A 22,153-nucleotide genomic window follows, 5' to 3' on the forward strand; every position below is an offset into this window, starting at 1 on the left:
CTCTCTCTTTTTTTCATAGTATAGGAACATATATACAATGTAAGCTTTCCCATCTCAACTGCTCCCAAGCACACCATTCAGTGGGTTAAATCACATTCACCGTATTGCAGTACCCTCACCACCTTCCATGACTACAACTTTCCCATCTCCTGGAACAGAAAGCCCACTCTCATTTTGCATTAACTCCCCATTCCCCCTGCCCTGGCAACCTGTACTCTAACTTCTCACTCTTTGTACTTACATATTCTCTTATATTTTCTTTGTAGTTACTATTGGGCTTACATTTAACATCCTAGATCTATAACAGTCTTAATTTGCTTTGATACCAACTTCACTTCAGTAGTATACACACACTGTTCCTATACCTCTCTGTCCCCCACCTTTATGTAGTTTTTGTCACAAATTACATTTCTATATTATTAGTCCAAAGCCACTGACTTATAATTACATTTTATGCATTTGCCTTTTAGATTCTGTAGGAGGTAAAGAGTGGAGTTGCAAAACAAAAATACAATAGTACTAGCATCTATATTTACCCCTGTGAATACCTTACCCTTATTGAAGATTTTTATTTCTTCATGCTGCTTCAATCTATTGTCTGTTGTTCTTTCCTTTCAACCTAGACTTTTTTTTTTTATTTTAAAAAGATTTTTATTTGAAAGTACAGGTTTTAATTACTATCTAAGCTGGCAGAGTATTGTTTTTTTAAAAAACGTTTTTTATTGTGAAATATGGAATATGTACAAAAAAAGCAATACATGTCAAAGTACATTGTAACAAGTAGTTATAGAACAGATTTCAGGGTTTGATATGGGTTACAGTTCCACAATTTTAAGTTTTTCCTTCTAAAACCTAAGTGTTTTTGGTTTTAGGTCTGCTCCACAACACTTAAGACTGAAATAAATATCAATATAATGATTCAGCAGTCATATACATTCGTTAAATTCTATCTTCTCTGTTATAACTCCTCCTTCTCCTTTGATCCTTCTCACTATCTTTAGGGGTATTTAGGCTATGCCCATTCTAATTTTTTCATGTTGGAAAGGGCTGTTAATAATATGGAGTAGGCGAATGGAACTAATTGATATTCTTGGAGAGGCTGGCCCCTCTGGATTTCAGGACTTATCTGCCCTAGGAACCATCTGGAGGTTGTAGGTTTCTGGAAAGTAATCTTAGTATGTGAAACTTTTGTAAACTGTCAGATAAAGCCCTAGGTGTATTTTAGGGTTGACAGGAATGGTTTTGGCAAATACTGGTAATTGGCAATATCTAGCCAAAGCTACTAAAAGTAGCCTGCAGAATGCCCCTCGACTCTATTTGAAATGAACTCTCTCAGCTGCTGATACTTTATTTTGTTACCCTTCTATTCCTCCTTTTGGCCCAGAAAGCATTGTCAATCCCACAGTGCCAGGGTCAGACTCATCTCTGAGAGTCATATCCCACATTGCTAGGGAGACTTTCACCCCTGGATGTCATATCCCATGTAGGGGGGAGGCTAATGATTTTATTTGAAGAGTTGGGCTGAGAGAAAGAGAGGCCACATCTGAACAACAAAAGAGATTTTCTGGAAATAACTATCAGACATGAGTATAGGTAGGCTTAGCTTCTCCACTACAGAAATAGGCTTCACAAGAGCAAGGCTGGAGATCAAGGGCTTGATCTATTCACTTCGGAGTCCCTAATGTTTGAGACAGTATCATGAATTTCCCTGGTGGTAAATCTTAATAATTCCATATTTTTTCTTCTGTCCCTCAGGGTACTTTGCCAATACTTTTTGTTTTCTTAATATTTTTATTGAGGAATCTTCACACATGTACAGTCCAATTGTAGTATATAATCAGTGGCTCACAATATCATCGCATAGTTGTGTATTCTTCACCATGATCATTTTAGAACATTTGCACCACTCTAGAAAAAGAAAAAGAAAAAGAAAAAACTCACACATACCATATGCCTTTCCCCGCTCTCTCATTGACCACTTGTATTTCAGCCAATTTTATGCTCTTTATCCCCCCTTTATTACTTATTTTTTTATCATTTTTTTTTACTTATCTGTTCATACTCTGGATAAAAGGAGCATCAGGCCCAAGGTTTTCACAATCATTTTGTCACATTGTAAAAGCTATATAGTTATGCAATCATCTTCAAGAGTCAAGGTTACTGGAATACAACTCAACAGTTTCAGGTACTTCCCTCTAGCCACTCCAATACACTATAAACTAAAAAGGGTTATCTGTATAATGCATAAGAATGACCTCCAGGGGTAAGGGGTGTGGTATGTATGAATTTTTTTCTGTCTTCTTTTTATTGCTTTTTCTGAATTGATGCACATGATCTAAGAAATTATCATGATGATGAATATGCAACTATGTGATGATATTGTGAATTACTGATTATATATGTAGAACAGAATGATCATATGTTAAGCATGTTTGTTTCTTTGTTGTCATACTTTTTTAAAAATTTTTAATTAATAAAAAATTAAAAAAAAAAAAAAGAACCTCCCGTAAAACCTTTAGACTCCGTTTGAAATCTCTCAGCCGTTGCAACTTTATTTTGACTCATTTCTGTCTTCCCCCTTTTGGTCAAGAAGGCTTTCTCATTCTCAGGATGCCAGGTCCTGGCTTATCCCCTGGAGTCATGTACCACGTTGCTAGGGAAATTTATGCTCCTGAGAGTCATGTCCCATGTAGAGGGGAGGGCAGTGAGTTCACTTAATGAGTTGGCTTAGAGTGAGAGGCCATATCTGAGCAACAAAAGAGGTTCTCTGGGGGTGAGTCTTAGGCATAGTTATAAGTAGGCTTAGCTTCTCCTTTGCAGAATAAATTTCATAGGGGATAGCCCCAAGATTGAGGGCTCAGACTATTAAATTGGTGTGAGACTATCAGGATTTCCCCAGATGGGAAAGTGAAATCTTTTCCTCCTTTTTCCCCCATCTGCCTTGGGGACTTTAAAAATACTTTTTATTCTCTGCCCACATTATTCTGGGATATATTGGGGCATCATACTAACCTGTACAAACCAGCAAGATCTCACTCCCTATTCAAGATCCCATGTAATTATGGTGTTCAAGTAAACTGACCATACAAGTTAAATTTGATAATGTGCTACCCAAAATATGAATTTGGCATGAAATAAACATCTCTCCTTTGGTCTTGCACAGGAGTTGGAGTTTTAAAATATGGGCCATATCATCTTTTACCCTATATTCTGATTTACCTATCCAGGTCAACTTCATTCGTACCTCTAGTTGAAGTCTGATCACTTTTTCAACTTTTTTTTAACAGTTTCTAAGTGAGGTAATCCTGGCTTCCATAGCCTCAGTGCTCCAACTCTTGAGTCTCAGGTGTTGTATAAATATACCCAAAATTTAAGAGAGCTACCAGATTATGTACAAATAAGTCAGTGTCTCAGAATTTAGAAATAACAATTACAACTCCTGAATACATGTAACTGCTTGTAAGAGTTTACAATCTAGGGCCCTTTAAATAGGCACAACCTGATAAGCATGCTATCAACTTCATTTCTCTGTGTTTGTATATTATAGTTAGTCCACGTGAGTGAGGCATGATATTTGTCTTTTTGTTTCTTACATTTCATTCAACATACTATCCTTAAGGTTCATTCACCTAGTTGCATGCCTTATACCTTCATTGCTTCTTGCAGCAGCTCAGTAGTCTCTTATATGTAAACAACACAGTTCCTCCTTCCATTCCTCAGTTGTGATACTTAATAAGTATCGGCTCAACTTACTCTGGGATGTATCCAGGTATTATATTAAGCTATACAGAATTACAAGCCTTCATTCCCATACTAGGCTCCATAAACCTCTCTTCCTTTGGTCTCATATGGTTGGTGAAGTTCTAAAATACTGACAATGTCATCCTTACCTTGTATTCTGATTTACTTTAGTCCAAACCTGATCAGCTTCATTCTTATCTCTAATTGAAGCCTGATCTCTTTTTTTTATTTCCTTAATACTTGTTTTATGTAGCAATGCTGACTTCCACAGCTGCAGAGCGCTAACTCTGAGTCTTAGGTATCACGCAGGTAGCCAAAGTTCCAGGGAGATACCAGGTTATACATATATACAGCACAGCATTTCAAAATCTAGAAATAATATTTTCAGCTCTGGACTAACTGTGACTCCTGCAGACTTTCTTTAGCATCCTTCATAAGGCTGGTCTAGTGGTGACAAACTCCCTTAGCTTTTGTTTATCTGGGAATGTCAGAATCTCATCCTCATTTGTAAAAGACAGTTTTGCTGGCTATAAAATTCTTGATTGGCAGTTTTTTGCTTTTAGTACTTTATGTCATCCCATTGACTTCTCGCTTCCACAGTATCCAATGAGAAATCTGCATTTAATCTCATTCAGTCTCCCTTGTACATGATACAGTGCTACTCTCTTGGAGTTTTCAGAATTTTCTGTTCATCTTTGGCATTCAGCAGTTTTATTATAATATGCTATGGCATGGGTCTGTTTGAGTTTCTCTTATTTGGAGTTCATTAAGCATTGTGGATGTATATATTCATGTCCCTCATTAAGTTGGGAGAGCTGTCAGCCATTAGTTCTTTGAATATTCTCTCTGCCTCTTTCTCTTTTCTGAGATTCTCACAAAGCATATAATGGTATGCTTAATGGCATCCCACAGGTTCCTCAGACTCTGTTTAATTTTCTTCATTCATTCTTCCTTCCTCTCAGACTGAATAATTTCAGTTGTCTTATCTTCAAGTTCATTGGTTCTTTCCCTGCCCACTCCTATCTGCTGTTGAACCCCTCTAAGGAATTTTTTATTTATATGACTATGGTCTTCAGCTCTGTTTGATTCCTTTTCATAATTTCCATCTCTCTGTTGATACTCTCTTTGTGTTTATCAGTTATTTTCCTGATTTCCTTTAGTTCTTTGTCTATGTTTTCCTCTGGCTCTTTGAACATATTTAGGACCTTTTTTTGTATGCTGTTTGGCACGGATCACATTTCATTCTTTTGTCATGTGATTATGTAATAATGTCCCCTTATTGCAGCACCATTTGCTGAATTTTTGTTTGTTTGGTTTTTCGTTTGTTTGTTTGTGGGAAGTGTATGGGCTAGGAATCAAACCCAGATCTCCTGCATGGCAGGAAAGAATTCTACCACTGAACTATCCTTGCCCCCCTATTTAGGATCATTTTTGTTGTTGTTGTTTTATCTTTATCTGGAATGTCCCCAGTCTTACCTTCCTTATTGATGGTTTGTGATGCTTTGTCTCCTGTTCCTAGGCCTTTGCTTTCTGCTTCTTTGTATGTTTTGTAATCTTTTGTTGAAACCTGGACATTTTGATATTTTAATATATCACTGGAATTGAGACTTTGACATATCTGTTCCTTAAGCTTGTATCCAGCTAGTGTTATAACACAGCTTTTAATGAATGCCAGGGGCTAGGGGGGTAAAAAAGAGAAGATAAAAAAACAACACCTTTCCCAGTCTTTATGGATTGACCTAGGCTGGTGCTTTCATTCAGAATTTATCTATTCATTAAGTTTAGAAAATTACTCAAGGCCAAAGCAGACGGGCCTGATTGACCTTTCTGTATATACATTTTGTCTTGGATATGGAACATGTGGCTCTGTAAATTCCCGCATTAACACGGTTATGAATGGCCCCTCTTCCCTAGGAAACAGCTTCCTTGTGGTCCCATGTACTGTACTTTATGTACTATAGGCAGCAGTTCGTTGCCTGAGGCAGCCATTTGCTTGCTCTCCCCACCCTCCACCCATAGTGTTCTGTATGAGAGCATGATGAGATGCCTTCTATATACACCCCGTATAATGAGACAGCAAGTCCCTCAGGCCACCACGAGACAGATTGGGCCATGCGTACATGCTCCCAGTATGTCCCCAAGTGTTGCTCAGCTCACTCTGGAACCAGATTCAGGGTCCCACTCTGGGGGCATAGGCCAGGTCTGTGCCAAGCCTATGAGAGGTAGGGAAGGGGCCAGTCTTGTCACCATGAGACCTACCACTTTTTTTTTTTCTCATTAAAAAATATATTTATTTTTAATCGTGGTAAAATACACATAACATAAAAATCATTTCAATCATTTTGAGTAGACAATTCTTTGACACTAACCACACTGACAGTGCTGGGTAACGTTCACCAATATCCATCTCCAGTTATTCTCATCGTCCCCAACCAAAACTCATACTCATTGAGCAACAACTCCCCATTTTCCCCTCGCCTCACCCCAGGCAACCAGCATTCTGTTTTCGGTCTCCATGAATCTGCTTTTTCCAAGTATTTCGCAATCATACTTGTCCCCCTGTGTCCAGCCTATCTCACTCAACATGATGTCTTCAGAGTTCATCCATGTCATAGCATGCGCCCAGCACTTCATTTTTTTGGCAGAATAACATTCCATTGTATGGCTCCATCACATTTGGTTTATCCATTCATCCGTTGATGGATACTTGGGTTGCTTCCACCCTGTGAAGAATGCTCCCTTGCACCTTGGCAGGCAAACATCTGTCTGAGTCCCTGCTTTCAAGTCTCTTGAGTATAAACCTAGGAATGGAATTGCCGGGTCGTATGGCAACTCTATGTTTAACTTTCTGAGGAACCGCCAAACCATTTTCCATGGTGGGATCCTACCACATTTAAGGGGCCGTTTTCTTGATTCAGCACTCACTCTGTTGCTGCAATCCTTTAACTGTTTCTGGAGTTTGGGGAAAGATGTTTCTGCCAATTCTTGCTGGTTGTTCAAAGCTTCTGTGGGGGTACAGGGCCCTGAAGTGTACTCCTCTGCTATCTTGATCAGGATGATCCCAAACCCTTCTTGTCTTCCCCTTTCCCCAGGTTGATGGGATCTGCCCTATAGAGGTCCATCTGCGTTCAGACCCAGATGATGCCAGAGCTATGACCGGGCCTGCAGGTGTGGCGCCGAGGGGAAATCAGCCATGGAGCAGCCACAGGAGGAAGTCCCTGAGGTCCGGGAAGAGGAGGAGAAAGAGGAAGTGGCAGAGACAGAAGGCGCCCCAGAGCTCAATGGGGGACCAGAGCATTTGCTTCCTTCAAGCAGCTATACAGGTGAGGAGGGGGTCAGCAGGAACACAGGGCAGTGGGGACTCTGACCCTCTGCAAACAGCATCTTGTGAGGTGCAGAGAAGCAGAGTGGAGTCAGACAGCCTGGGTTCACTCCCTGTTGTCACTTATCTGCAGGATACTGGGTAGTTGCACCACTTCTTTCTGCAAGACAGAAATGGCAGTCAATGTGAACATGAGCTTTTGTGAAAATTAAATGAATTGACTTTTGTAGTGCATGTTGTTACCATCACAAGGGATCTGGGACCATGCTGCATTAATAACATATTGTAAAAATCTACCATCCCTCTATAGTTACAGTCGGTCAAAATATACTGCTCAATTGATGTGGTGCTAATTAGACATGTCATCATGGAACTACTTTGTAATTAGGCTTAAATACTAAGCAGTTAGTATGAATGACTGTAATTAGTAGTATTTTTGTGAAGCCAAACAGTTTTTAACTTCTCTCTCACTTGTTGGTTCTCCTTTATCCACTATCAGAAGCACAATGGACATTTTTCTCTGGTATGCCATACTGTTTTGTCATCATCTTCATCATCATGACAGCACCCAGCTCCTAGGCCTGCTGATGCTGCCCCTTCCCCACCCCACCTCCAGCTTCTCTCCTACTCCTTCCTTGTCTCTCTGCACCTGCATGCTGTGGGACCAGCACACTCAGCTGATCTACATCCTTCTGCACTCCCATCCCTCAGTGGGAACTCAGAGTCATGAGAAGATGTACTGCCATGGGAGGGGGAATGTTGATCCTGCTGCTGGTTTCAGATGAAGGAAATCCTGGCCACAGGGCAGAGGATGGGCTCCAGACCTTCTGTGTGCCTGGAGCAGAAGGAGGTGGAAAGGTGTCAGGGTTGAGGTAGGATAGGCTCCTGCCTGGGCTTGCAGCTAAGAGGGGCATGGCATGAATCCTGGAGACAAATCCTTTTGAACCTGTAAAGCAAATCCAGGACTTTTTAGAATTTCTTCTTCTTCAGGGCCCAGGGTTGGGTAGGGTGGGGGAGAGCCTTCCATCCAGTCCTTCTATTCCCACCCAGACATCCTGAAATGATCCAAGAAGGCTCGGTGTAATTTCAGGACCAAAGAGAAAGTATCCCCCCATTCCCCAGAATCACTTATCCCTGTTGTTTGATGGTGGCTGGAATGTCTTTGGAGACCCCACCCTTCTCAGAAGAGAGGAATGACCAACCGAGAGTGAATATAATTCACTCAGCTGTAAGATCACTTGCTTTTCTGAAATTGAGAAAGGGGAGGAGGGTTAGAAAGCAAAGGGAAGACTCTGGGGGCCTAGAATGAGCCAAAGGTGTCATGCAGGACCCAAGGGAGAATGAAAGGGGAAGAGAAGGCCATGGGGTTTCTGATCTCACCACCCAGCCCTAGCCCAATTTGTCACCGTATCTGGGCCCAAATGATGAAGCTGCCTTCAGGGTAATGTCTTATCCTAGGGTTTCCTATACATCTCTCATTGGGATCAATGCCATTTCCCCAAGGCTTTAATAATTTTGCTTTTTGCCTACAAACCAGAGTGCAGTGCCTGGGAGCAGAGGCCGGGGTTAGGGGGTGGGTAGCAATGGCATTGCAAGGATCTTTATGAGTGGGATTTAGGGCACCCTGGGAAATGTCTTGTCCAGAGTCTCTTCTTGCCCAGCCGTTCTTACAGTACTGTATATGAAATGGTATTTAATAAATACAGCTTATTAATAAACCAATGAATTAGAAACACAGAAGGGATTATTTAACATAATTACTATGTGTTAAAAAGTTAATAACCATAATATATAAATAAAGTTCCCACAAATTCTACAAGACAAGCCACCCAAAAAAAGCAAAACAGCAGTTCACGTTAGGACAAATACAAATGGTGAGAAAACATGAAAAACTTTAATCTAACCAGCAGTCAGAGATGTGCATCTTCACATAAATGACATTGAGCACGTCAGTTCGACAGAGAGGGCCCTGTATTCAGTGACAACAAAAGGGTGAGGGCTCTGCATCAGTGATGGAGGGGCAGCTGGGCATTGTGTGTCCGCATTTTCTCACATACATTCCTTTTACCCCTCAGTTCCCTTCTGGGATTGTATCCTGTGTAAATACTTGCTCAGCATGCGCAGAGCTTCCTACACCAGTTTGTTTACTGCAGTACTGCTTATAAGAGCAAACACTTGGAGAGCACCATCTGTGGGGAATTGATTGTGTAAACAGTGATAGGGCCCTGTGCTGGAATCCTCTGTGGTCACTAAAAAGAATCTGTAGGTCTGGGAAGTAAAGTCCTGACACATTAGGGACCCCATTGTTTTATATATGTTCTATGTATCATCGAAGGCACTGGAAGAGCATGTACTGGAAGACTAGTGGGGCTAACTCAAGAGAAACAAAGTTGGGGATGGGGAGGATTGGTCATATCATGTTACACACGCTCATGTAATTTTTTTTCTTGCTTTTTTTTTTCGTGGGGGGCGGTAGTGCATAGTATGGCAATCAAACCCAGGTCTCCCACATGGAATGTGAGCATTCTGCCCACCCGTGCACCCACTCATGTATTTTTTTTTCCCATGGGCAGAGACTAGGAATTGAACCCGCGTTTCTGGCATGGCAGGCGAGAACTCTGCCACTATGCCACCATTGCCTGCCCCCGCTCATGTATTTTTCTCTGCAATCCTGTAACTACTTCATGATTTTAGAAGCAATTGCAGGGCGGGCCACAGTGGCTCAGTAGGTAGAGTTCTTGCCTGCCATGCCCAAGACCTGGGTTCGATTTCTGGTGCCTGCCCCTGTGAAAAAAAAAATTGTACCACTTTTTTTTAGAAAATTTAATTTTTTTTTTTAAGACTGACAGGTGAGGAGCCCTGAAGACAGAGCCTCATCCTATGCTGGGGATACCCTGTTCTCAAGGAGCAGGGCTTTGAGATCACACAGACCAAAGTCAGAATCCCATGTTCACCACTTCTGAGCTGTGCTGCTTCCCAGTGCCCTGACTCTCCCCAATTCTTGGTGTCTTTACCTGTAAAGGATGCACCTTGCCCAGCTCGAGGGCTGCAGTGAGGAATAAAGGCCAGGTATCTGACACACCACAGGTCTCATCGCTCACTGGTTCTCTGCCCCACCCCCTCCCCAAAGCCCAAGTCTTTGATTTTGGCCCCTGGAGTCCGCTCAGGGACCCCTGTGCCTGCAACAGCTTGCTTCACCTCTGACCCTCCCAAAGTTCTACACTGACTCTGCTCATCTCTGCGCCATTCTCAGTACCTGGCAAACACCTCCTCTTCACTCCACAGAGGCAGACAGGACAGGCCTTGCCGTTAGCACTCAGGAACAAGGAGACTGAGGTTATGAGAAACTTACTTGCCTGCAGTTCTCTAGCTGGGAAGGAGAAGGTAACAGCTTGAGCCAATGCTCACACCCTACTCCAGTCCTCTTCTCCTACTTCAATGCATAAGCCCCAGTTACACCCAAGAAAGGGGTCAAGGGTCTTATTGTGGGGCTGAGGAAGATACACTGTCCTTCCTCCTGGCCTTAGCACCTCCTTGGTGGGTGCCCAGGCAGACCTGGCACTGTGCCAGGGCCTGGTAGTTCAGTGGTAGACAAGGCCCGTAGTTCAGACAAGTAGGACAGAAGAAAGAAGGCTGCTTGGTAACCCAACCTCAGATTCCTATAGAATTTTCCCTGATATCAGAAGGTAAATGCTCTTATGTCTGTTTGCATGGGGCTCTGCCAACCAAGTAAATAGAGAAGGCTGGCCCCTCCTGGTGGCCTTTACAGTGTACGTCAAACAGTGGAGCCTAAATATGTGGAACACTCAACCACACATAAATTATGTGAATAAGGTCAGTAGTATCTATTTGCTGAACTTATAAACAAAGATGGTGTAACTGATAGTTCACCCTCTGGTGACAGGACTACTGTTTACACTGAGTCCAAACAAAGAGGTCAGTGCTTTCAGATGACATGTCATCCTCAGGCAGTGACCATGTCTCGTTTTTGTTCATTCTAATAGTCAGTCACCAATTAGTAGTAATGAAAGTGTGTGTACGTGTGTGTGCATATCAGTAGTATAGCAGTGGTTAAAAGCTCAGCTCGAAGAGTCAAATTTGTCCTAGGTCATAATTCTCATTGACACTGTCAAAGTTACTTAACTTCTCTGAGCCTCAGTTCCCTTATGTGTAAAATGGGTTTGAGAAGACCTACTTGAAGAGTTGTTTTGAGGTTTACATTAGATGATGGGTATAAAAGTACCCAGTAGAATGCCTGACACACAGTAGGCAAGCAATAAAAAGGAGATATTATGGGTACACACGCACACATCCTCTTCAGTCACGTCCCAGCCCCACCATATATTAGGCCAGTGGCTGTGGGCAGGTCCATTCACTTTGCCCCAGATTCCTCATATATAGCTGCTGTAAATACTGTTATAATGACAAATGAAAATAACAAGCAAAAAGACAGTAATGTGCTTAGCACTCAGTAGGGGCCTGATAAATGCTGGTTCCTGTTAGCCTTCCCTTCCTAGTGAAGTAGGCCCTCCACCAGGGAGATATCTGGGAGGTAGGCAGGCCAGGCTGTATGTGGCTGAAGGAGAGAAAACTTCCAGACAGGGTTTGGGGCCCAGGTGATGGGCCCGTCAGGTGAGTAAGTATGCTTCCTGAAAGCAGTTATTATGGGAAACTGAGCTGAGGGTTGGGGGCTGGAGCTTGGTGAAGGATGCCTGGGCTGGCCAGGGAGAGCAACCGTGCAGACAGAACAGCCCTCGTGAAGGCAGGTGCCTCTTCCACCTAGCATGCCTGAGGGGCGCCTCTCAGAACCTCAGTCTGCCACTTGGCTATGATGCCTGCTCACCCCCATCACAGACCAGGAGGTCAGGGGGGGAGGTGATTTCCAGGATCTAGTCCCCGAAATGGGAAGCATTCTGCCATCTTTACTTTGGGGTAGGTTGTGATAGTGATTTGGGGATAAGCCCTTAAGCCAGACGGTAGACCAGGAAGAAGTACCTTTATCTTTGGAAAACCCACCTCCAAATTACTACCACCTCGGTATCCCTCATACATACCCACACTACAATAAAACCCTGTTCCTATAGTATACAGTCTTATGGCCACATGCAGTCCCTTGTTTGTGTTCTCATTTGTTTTTTTTTTTTTTTGGGGGGGGGGTCTCTTATTCCCCCAAATTGGCTGGAGGTGCCCTTGCCACATTACCCTGCCACCATTGGTCCTCACCAGGGTGTCCCTGACTGACAGCAAGTTGGGCAGCTTATGCATGTTCACCACCTGCTGGTGGGTTGTCCCCAGAGGCACCCATACTGCCCTGGTCCTGTTGTCCCCCAGTCCAGCTTGCAGCTGATTCCTGATGGGGTTGAGAAACTTGCCCTGGGACTCTCCTCATACTTCAGAGCTCTGGGTACCTTGAGCAGCCAGTCAAGCCCTCAGGCATCTTGATTCTTTCCAGGATTCCCACTGATCCTGACACCCCTTGAGCCAGGCCAGAGGCAGGGCGGGAGAAGGAAGAAGAGGGTAGATTCTGTTCCAGGAACTCCCCTGGCCTCATATATAGAGATACCCAACTTGAAGTTTATAGAAGGAAAAAAGGATGAACAGCCAGAAGGAAGAAGCGTGGTCCTTGCCTATGTGGAATACATAACTTGGAAATTACAGACTCTCATTTGCTCATGAGTATCATCCTAACAGCTGATGCTGTTGTCATCTCCTTTTTACACAGCAAGAAACTGAGGCCCAGGGAGACAAAGCTGGGATTTGAGTCCAGGATATCTGGCTCTTACTTCAGCACTGCTAGCTAGCGCAGGCCAGGGTTTGAACTTGAGCCACGTGGCTCCTGGGTCTGTGCTCTTAACCGCCATGCTACTATTGCTGACCCCTAGATGGTGACTTGGAGGGCATCTGCAGCCCTCACCTTTGAGCCTAGAAGGGGCTCCTTCAGCTGCCACTCTGTCTTGTGTTGGAGTTTTCTTATCTTTCCTGTGTGGTCACCTGTTTGAGGGCAGCATGCCCTGCTCACAGTATGTACTCCGAAATGTCTGTTGAATGAACAGAGACAGTAGCATTGCCACATGCCCTGCCAACAGCAGCCAAATGGTCAGATACCTGCCAAGTACCCAGGACCATGAGGGAGAAAAAGAAAGGTTAGTACCAAGAGATTTGACTAATCTGAAGAGATTGGTTCCTGTGGGCAGGGCTCGGGGGTAGAGGTGGACTTTGAAACCAAAGGGAACAGGACTAAAGACATTCTGAGTCTAGCAAAGGAGACTTAAAAGCCACAAAATACCAATTACAAGAAGCACCACAAAGAAAATATGCATACAGATGACACAGATCAGAGGAGGAAGTGCCGGAAACCCTCCCTGCCCCCCAATCTGTGCTAGTCTCTACAGAAGTTTTTTTTAATACATTATCTCATCTTGTCCCCAGCAACTATGATGTGTTTTATTAGCCCTGTGAGACTGTCTCCAAAAGTAATGTCCTGCCCAGCTCACCAGCTAGTTGAGGATATGTAGGACGCTTCAGGACTGCCTCCCAGGTACTCACTTATCCTACAGGAGTTACTAAGGATGGAGCACAGTTCTCTTTGCTCCACAGAGCAGTGACTTGATGGACAAATCCTCTGCCCTTGTGGCTCTTACGGACTAGTAGAAGCACGAAACATTGAGTTAACATATGTAAAACTTGTCAGGTGGTAATAAAGGCTACTGGGGAAAACCAAAGCAGACTTTGCCTTCCCAGAACTCTTACCCTCCCATTGTCTGGGCTCTCCCCATCACCCTGCCTGAAAGAAGATTGGGGAGCCCTCTGTTTGTGGACTGAGGGCCATTATCCTCTTAGGAATGACTGACAGTAGGAAGCTCAGACACTGGGACAGGCCTGGCCATTTTTAGGAAGCAGTTACTTGAATCACCCTGACACCCCACAAGCCCAGAAGACTGCTCGGTCCTCTTTCTGCCTGAGTCCTGGTGCTTTTTGTGCTTCTTCTCATGGCCAGGACAGGGTCCGCGATGGAAGGTTCTCCTGTTGTCATTCCTAGGACTAGAGGGAGAGTGGGAAAGAGAGTGTGGGTGTGGAGGGGGGCATGTTTGGGCATTGAGTGGAGGTGTTCCCATGGTGGGGAATAATCAGGATCATTTACAAGTGAGTCTGCTGTAGAGGGAGGAATGCAGGCTGGAAAATGTGAAGTCTAGGTTCAGGTGGAGTCATTGTCATGACCTGGTCTCCCTAAAACACTTCTCACTGATTCTCTGGCTTTGGAATTTAATGCTTTCCTTTGAGGAGGTTGCTTGGTCCTCAGAGAAATGAGCAACTAGAAAGGATGGCCAGCATGGGAGAGGCTGGACAAGTGGTTCTCCCCAACCAGTGCTGGGCTGAAAGTCAGCAGACCTGAGTTCAGTTCAGTTCCCCTTTCCAAGGGAAAGATGACAGCTTAATTTCTGAGTGTCCAAGGGAGAAATTTAGCAGACTCCCAGCAATTCTTAAGTCCTTTGACAGCTCACATACCCTGAAGTCATCACCATAGCCAATTACTTTCTTTGCTCTCAACACCATGGTTCAAACGTGTATATTTAATTGAAAGGGCTTAGAGAAATTCAATATAGTGCTCAGTCGATGCAACTGATTTCCAGACTCTTTCTGCTGAAGCTGGTTGTTTTGTGGGAATGAATTTGTGCTCCTTGAGAGATGCTTTACAATATCTCTGGAGTTTACGCAAGAATCAAACTTCCACAGGGTTGGCTTTCTGGAAGTCACTTTCAGATGGGTTTCTCATTTCCTCTCCTGTAAGATGAGAGAGTTGGGCTCCCTGAGCCCTGACCCCCCTGTCCCCCAGGATGTGGTCACTGACTGGAGTGGCCACTGATGGGTTAGTGGGGGTGGGGGGGACAGTATTAATTAAGAAGCAAATGGAATCCATTGGTCCAGATAGACAGCAGAAGCAGTCTCCTGTTGTTTGTCTGCACTTCTGCAATTTCTACAAAATATATTTTCACACAACCCCACATGGATCCAAAGTGGCAGCCTCTAAGTCAGGAGTAACTTACAAGGAGAGTCTAAAGAGATTGTCTCCTCCTCCCCAAACTAACCATCTGCCTGCACCCTCTGCTCCCTTAGTGAGTGATTCTCCAAGGCCATATAGCTCTTAAGCGGCTGATCTGGAACCTGAGTGATTAAGAAGCATGGGTTCTTCCTACTACCTGTGCTGCCCCCAAGGGCTCTGCTCATCCCCTGACCCACTGGCCTGTTCTGTGTCTGCAGACCTCTCCCGGAGCTCCTCCCCACCATCACTGCTGGACCAGCTGCAGATGGGCTGTGATGGGGCTTCGTGTGGCAGCCTCAACATGGAGTGCCGGGTATGTGGGGACAAAGCATCAGGCTTCCACTACGGCGTTCATGCGTGTGAGGGATGCAAGGTAAGGGAGATGGTAGGCAGTACTAGGCCAGCGGGGCTATGGTTACGCGGGGTAGGGCCCAAATACTCACTGCAGGATCCCCTCACAGAGGCAGCCAGGCCCCTGGGCCCATTCCCAAGGCCTCAGCCCTGGACCCTGCTGTAGAGGAGAGCTTTGCTTGCAGCACCTGTCCTGCCAAGCACCTGAGGTGCTGACCCAGCTGCTCACCTGGACTCTCTAGGTGACTGGCACCCCCTAATGGCCATCTCGAGAAGGCAGGCAAGACAGAAAGGGGTTCTTGGGCTGAACCATCTCCCTGTCCAAGGTCAGGGTTTCCTGAGCCTCAGGATCTGAAAGGAGGCTCTTTGAGGAAAAAAAGACAAATTACATTCTTTTCTTTTTCCACCGATAGCTTTGGCTTCTTCCTATTAACTACATAGCCATCAAAATTTTACTGACTCTTAAAATTAAAGTACCACCTAGAAAATACATAGAACCAGATAAATGTATCTGACCAAGTTGGCCATGACATAACAAAAACACTTTATAACTTCTTAGGGCATTTAAAATGAATATAGTATATAATTTTAATTTTTTCAAATGTTTTAGAATTTACTTTCTTTTCCACCCATCTCCCCCAAATTTCCCCTCATTACTTCCAGATTTCAGGAAATTTGTATGTCTGATTGGGCCCTTTGGCTTAACCCTTCTTGGTTTCTCCCCACTTGTTCACTGTCCCTCAGGGCTTCTTCCGTCGCACTATCCGGATGAAGCTGGAGTATGAGAAGTGTGAGCGGAGCTGCAAGATCCAGAAGAAGAACCGCAATAAATGCCAGTACTGCCGCTTCCAGAAATGCCTGGCCCTGGGCATGTCGCATAATGGTGAGAGCTGACCCAGCAGTCTCAGGGGCTACTGGCTCCATATAGCCTACCTGAAATCAGGTTTCAGGTTGCTCCCAAGCAACCCAGGAAGGGTGCTATGAGACCAGTGCCCAGCACATAGGAAGCATCAACTAAATGTCAGCTGTGACTTCTTCGCTGACCTGACACTGAGCCTTGACACTTTCATTTGGTCAGGCTGGCCTAAAACCTGCCACTTCCCCAGATGGCCCAGCATTCAACATGGAAGTTCCAAGACCCAGTCCTGGGGCAATCACCCCGCTCTGTGCCTGAGGGTCACCTTCATTTGACCCCAGCTTCAGTGGTGTTGGGAACATCTCTCCTAGAGCCTCCAGCCTGTCTTGGATAACAAAACACAGTGTGATAAGCCACTGCCAAGACTAGGGATCCCCCTAAGCCCTCTTTGGTTATTGAGAGCAGGCAGGAGCCAGTAACTGACCACGTGTCAGCCACCAGAAGCCAGGTCATGAATTTCCTGGGGGTCACTCTTGGGAGACAGAGCCTCTCCTTCCCTGTGCTCCAGGCCTTCTGCAGATTTGTCTTAAGACTCTTAAGGTAGGACATTACAAAGCCCTCCTTCCCTTTCTTTACCCAGGTTATACATACAGAGGGCAGGAGAGGTCCTCTTGTTTAAATGTCTCTAGAGACAGGCCAGCTGCCTTTGCAACTTTTACCCATTGATTGCTTAACTCTTTTATCTTAGAGGATAGAAGGACCTGAATTCCCTTTGCATACTAGGACTGGCAGGTCTAGGGTTTGGTCTTTTTCCCTTGTATGTTTCTGCTTCTGGCCTCAATGCTTGGGTGATGTGAAAGAATTTCCTAAAAAATCTCAGGGCTGACCAAATCCTCTCCACTCTCCCTCTGGGATTTTCATATTCTGATTCCTATTCTGTCCTACAGTTTTTGAATCCTTATTATGTGAACACTCTTACTTAATTGTTCCAACCACCCAGTGAGTTTTAGGGAACATTAACCCCTTTTTCAGGTGAGAAAGGAAGGTAAAGTAACCTTCCCAGAGTCACACAGTGTGTCAGTTGCCGAGCTAAAACTTAAGCACAGCCTGTGACACCAAAAGCTGTCTTCCTGACCCCCACACTGTGCTGCCTCCCTACCAGGATCCTTGTTGTCCGGGCACTGTGAGCAAGACAGAGAAAACTCCTGCCCTCGTGGAGCTTATGTTCTCGAGGTGCTACCCTAAGATTCCCAACTTGCTGATTCTTGAGCCTTCTGAGGGCCCCAATCTTTAAAGGGGGATCTCCGTCTTTGGCCCAAACAGCCTGTGGAGGGATGAGGAGGCTAGAGGGGCAGGCCCCTGCCTCGGCTGCCTTGATAACTGTCCCCCACCTCTGTGTAGCCATCCGCTTTGGCCGAATGCCAGAGGCTGAAAAGAGGAAGTTGGTGGCGGGGCTGACAGCAAGTGAAGGGAGCCAGAACAACCCGCAGGTGGCTGACCTGAAGGCCTTCTCCAAGCACATCTACAGTGCTTACCTGAAAAACTTCAACATGACCAAAAAGAAGGCACGTGGCATCCTCACCGGCAAGGCCAGCCACACGGCGGTGAGTCATTGTCTGGCCTGGCAGCATCCTGGGCTCTGGGGCCCGCTGCTTCCTGCCTGACTCCTGGGAGAACCAGGCCTCCTCCCTCAGGCAGGGGTATGGGGATCATCTGGGGCGGGGGTCCCCCAAGGCCTGGCCTCTAATAGGGCCTGGGTTTTCAGCCCTTTGTGATCCACGACATCGAGACATTGTGGCAGGCGGAGAAGGGCCTGGTGTGGAAGCAGTTGGTGAACGGCCTGCCACCCTACAAGGAGATCAGCGTGCACGTCTTCTACCGCTGCCAGTGCACCACGGTGGAGACCGTGCGGGAGCTCACTGAGTTCGCCAAGAGCATACCCAGCTTTGGCAACCTCTTCCTCAACGACCAGGTGACCCTTCTCAAGTATGGTGTGCATGAGGCCATCTTTGCCATGCTGGCCTCCATTGTCAACAAGGATGGACTGCTTGTGGCCAATGGCAGTGGCTTTGTCACCCGTGAGTTCCTGCGCAGCCTCCGAAAGCCCTTCAGTGACATCATTGAGCCCAAGTTCGAGTTTGCTGTCAAGTTCAATGCCCTGGAACTTGATGACAGTGACCTGGCTCTGTTCATTGCAGCCATCATCCTGTGCGGAGGTGAGCGAGGGTGGGGTCAGTGGCCCAGCCCACACACAACCAGTCACTCTGAATGTTGGCCTCCCTACAGGGTGCCAGGCCTGAGCTGGGCAGTGTGGGGAAATGTCCATGTGATAATAGCAGTGGACAATGTAACTAACTGTAGCTGCAATATCAGCTCAGTAGGTGTAGCTGTAGGAAAAAAAAACAAAAAAACCCTGAAAGACATATACCAAAATGTTAATGCTGGCTATTTCTGAATGGTGGAGACATTTTCTGCATTTTATCTGCATTTTCTAAATTTTAATGCAATAAATAAAATAATAATCATGATAACAGTTCCTTTTCATAGATTATAACTCATTTGATCCAGAAAACAATGCTGGGTGGAAAGTACTTTATTATCCCCATTTTATAGATAAGGAAACTGAAGCCCAGAGAGGCCACGTAGCCTGTCATAGCCTCATAGCTAGAAAGTGGTAGCAGTGAGATTTAAATCCACACAATGAGACTCTTGACCTGATATTATGCTGCCTAAACGGGGAGGGGAAGGCTTTATTGGGAAAAAGAGAAAAAAGAAGTGGGTCAGGACCACGGGTTAGGGGAGTAGAACACTTGGGGGCAGCTCCTCCAGGACCGAATCCCAGCCAAGGAGGCCTGCTGTTCCCCTGAGCCAAGTCACCCATGTGGGGTGGGGTAGGGACAGGGGCGTTAGTCTGCCCTTCTGAGGCCTCATCATGCCCAGCCCCACCTGCGTTTCCACCCATGTCCCTACAGACCGGCCAGGCCTCATGAATGTGCCTCAGGTGGAGGCCATCCAGGACACCATCCTGCGTGCCCTCGAGTTCCACCTGCAGGCCAACCACCCCGACGCACAGTACCTCTTCCCCAAACTGCTGCAGAAGATGGCTGACCTGCGGCAGCTGGTCACTGAGCACGCCCAGATGATGCAGCGCATCAAGAAGACCGAGACTGAGACCTCACTGCACCCCCTGCTTCAGGAGATCTACAAGGACATGTACTGAAGGGCGGGTGCCCAGCAGTCTTCTAGGGGCAGTAGAGAGCCCCCAGCACACAGCCAGCCATTCTGGGTGTTAGCTTCCCTGCAGGGTGCCAGGCCTGAGCTGGGGCTGTAGGAGACGAGAGAGGAGGGGGCTGGGAAAGGCACCACCCACCTGACTTTTCCATGAGTGGCCCTGGGAGCCCTGGCCTTGGCACCAGAGCAGTGGAATCATACATGCATTCACATTCTCAGACCCAGCCTCTTGCTCCTTGTATTCCCTGCCTCCCTCCCTTCCTCCTCTCTGTCTCCCTCACTTCCTCACTCTGTTTCTGTCTTTGTTGTTTCCCTCTTTCTCAGTTCCTCTTTCTTTAATTGTTCTTGTTCATTTCCTTCCTTTCTCACTCTAGGTCTCCTTCACCTTTCTTTATTTGCCCTCCCTTTCTCTCTCCCCAACCCTATGTCTGTCCCTCTTTGTCTTTCTGGGAAACAGTTTGTTTTATTTTACCAGCAGCATAGAACAGGACTTGCTTCTGTCCACCCTTTCCACAGAAGCAGCAGGAAGTGAGGCCTGCCTCTGCCCTGCCACTGCCCCTTCAGGCTTGGGAAGTCTCACTTCTGTGTCTTGTCTTCACAGCAAAAGACTTGAGCCATCCAAAGCAACACTAAGCTGTCTGGGTCTGGCTTCCTGGGGAAGCTGAGCATGGCCCAGGCTGACCACAGCTGCGCTGTCTCTCCCGGGTCCTCTGTGTGAAGGACATTGGGCGGGAGGGCCTGGGCTCAAAGCCAGACTGTCACTCCCTCCTGAGGCTGAGGTTGGTGGCCCCTCACCCAACCAGCCCCACTCCACAGCACTGACACCCAACATCCTTTCCATTCTTCTTTGCACTGGTCTTCCAGGCCAGTGTGGCTGATGGTCCCCTGCACGGGCCTGTGGGGAGCACCTCCCAGCCTGGAAGGAGGTGAGGTTCTTTCCGAGTGGGGTTCTCCACCACCCCCCACCCCATTCCACCACCCCCATTGAAGAGGAGAAAGGCTCAGTGGGAGGTAAGAGTTGGTGAAGAGAGGAGGGAGCAGTTCACTTAATTCTGACCAGGACTCAGGGTCCAGGAGGGCCTCCATCAGCACCCCACTTCCTCCTGCCTCTCTGGAGCAGCCACCAAGTGCTGCCTACATTTTATTAGCACTGCGACTTCCCCTGGCCTTTCTTCAACCAGGAGATACTGACCCTGACTCCAGCTCAGCTGAAGCTGCCCTCCTGATCCACCCTGACCCACCATGCACTCCCTGGAGCCACGACTCCAGCACACACCACACGCACTGAAATCACTTTACCTACAGACTCCACACCCCTCATCCTGGCCTCCTTGAGGCAGGGGAGTACCCACAGGGGCCTGGATGGGCAGAGTGTTCTCGGGGCTGGGCCAGAGTTCTGACTGGGCAGGGGTGTCCTGCTCTGCCCGCCCAGCACCCGCTCACAGAGGAGGCGCCAGGGCATAAACTGGTCCTGTTTATCCCGACATCCATTTTTTGCAACGGCTCTGCTTCCATCCCCTGCCCACAGTCAGCTTCAGTCTCTGGTGACCAGGAACCTTGCAGGACCTAGTTCCACTCCTCTGGCTCCTGCCCCTGCCTGTCCCCCTCTTCCAGATGGATATGCACTCACCTCAGAGGAGGGGCTGAAGCGCAGCTTGGAGTATGATAACTGAGCAGAATGGCAGAGAGCCATTTAGGCCACTCATCCAAAGGAAAAACTGGCCTGGGGGGTGAGAGGGAACGCTAGGGTCATAATAAGTTGGTGGGAGAGCTGGGTGTAGAGCCCAGGCTTCCTGGCTCCTGTCTTGGCCTCCTTCCCTAGGGGCCTTTCAGTCTGACCACAGCCCCGGGCAGGAAATGCCCTGGAGAGAAAACAAGCCCCAGCGTCTGTCCCTGCCCCAGGATCACTTTCTCCCTCCCCTCCCCCCACCTTCCCCTCACCCTGAGCTGACCAGGGATTTGGGTTAGGGGTGCACCCTTTCAGGCCAGTGCTGTGCCTCACCTGACCTTTCCCCCTTCTCCCCCTGCATCCTGTCCCTTTCCCCCAACCCAGGTCCAGTGCTGAGGATATAGTCCTTCAGTGTCTGAACAATCTCCAAAACTGAAATGTATATTTTTGTTAGGAGCCCCAGCTTCCTGTGTTTTTAATATAAATAGTGTACACAGACTGACGGAACTTTAAATAAATGGGAATTAAATATTTAAGAGTTGACTTTAACCTTACTTGTAATAAGAGTTTTTCTGGTTTGCTTGGTTCATTTTTTCTCATCTCCCTGTCCTTTTCCACACCAGGTAGGGGGGAAAGAGCCTAAGGCTACCTGTCAGTGGTTAAAGGCCAGTCCTCTTCACAGCACTGAAGAAGAAATTAAGGGTCCATATAACTAGATATTACTCAGTTCAGAGTTGAAATTAAATCTCTGCACCAGTTTTCTATTGTTAACTGGCTCTGGTGCTGCAAAGACAGCATCACCTCACTCTGGCAGCCTGCTGTTACTGCCACTAATTGCTGTTCTTTATTAAGCACCTGTTGTGTGCCAAGCATAATACATTTATTACCTCCAATGCTTTCATCATTGTCACACACTATAAATAGTGTCACCTGCTATTATTC

General features: G+C 46.4%; 1 protein-coding gene across 6 annotated transcripts in view; it reads left to right on the forward strand.

Moving 5' to 3' along the window:
- The window catches only part of PPARD (peroxisome proliferator activated receptor delta), a 125,234-nt gene extending 103,487 nt beyond the window's left edge, over positions 1–21,747 (forward strand). For all 6 annotated transcript variants that reach the window (XM_077161571.1, XM_077161572.1, XM_077161576.1 and 3 more), the window contains 6 exons: positions 6,834–7,064; positions 15,323–15,477; positions 16,200–16,338; positions 17,713–17,915; positions 18,077–18,527; positions 19,284–21,747. In XM_077161571.1, the coding sequence (XP_077017686.1) occupies positions 6,935–7,064; positions 15,323–15,477; positions 16,200–16,338; positions 17,713–17,915; positions 18,077–18,527; positions 19,284–19,531 (1,326 nt within the window). In that variant the 5' untranslated portion in view covers positions 6,834–6,934 and the 3' untranslated portion in view covers positions 19,532–21,747. The remainder of the gene's footprint in view (positions 1–6,833; positions 7,065–15,322; positions 15,478–16,199; positions 16,339–17,712; positions 17,916–18,076; positions 18,528–19,283) is intronic.
- The last annotated feature ends 406 nt before the right edge of the window (positions 21,748–22,153 follow it).

Source organism: Tamandua tetradactyla, chromosome 5, assembly GCF_023851605.1.
Source record: "Tamandua tetradactyla isolate mTamTet1 chromosome 5, mTamTet1.pri, whole genome shotgun sequence".
In the NCBI taxonomy this organism is placed as follows: Eukaryota; Metazoa; Chordata; class Mammalia; order Pilosa; family Myrmecophagidae; genus Tamandua; species Tamandua tetradactyla.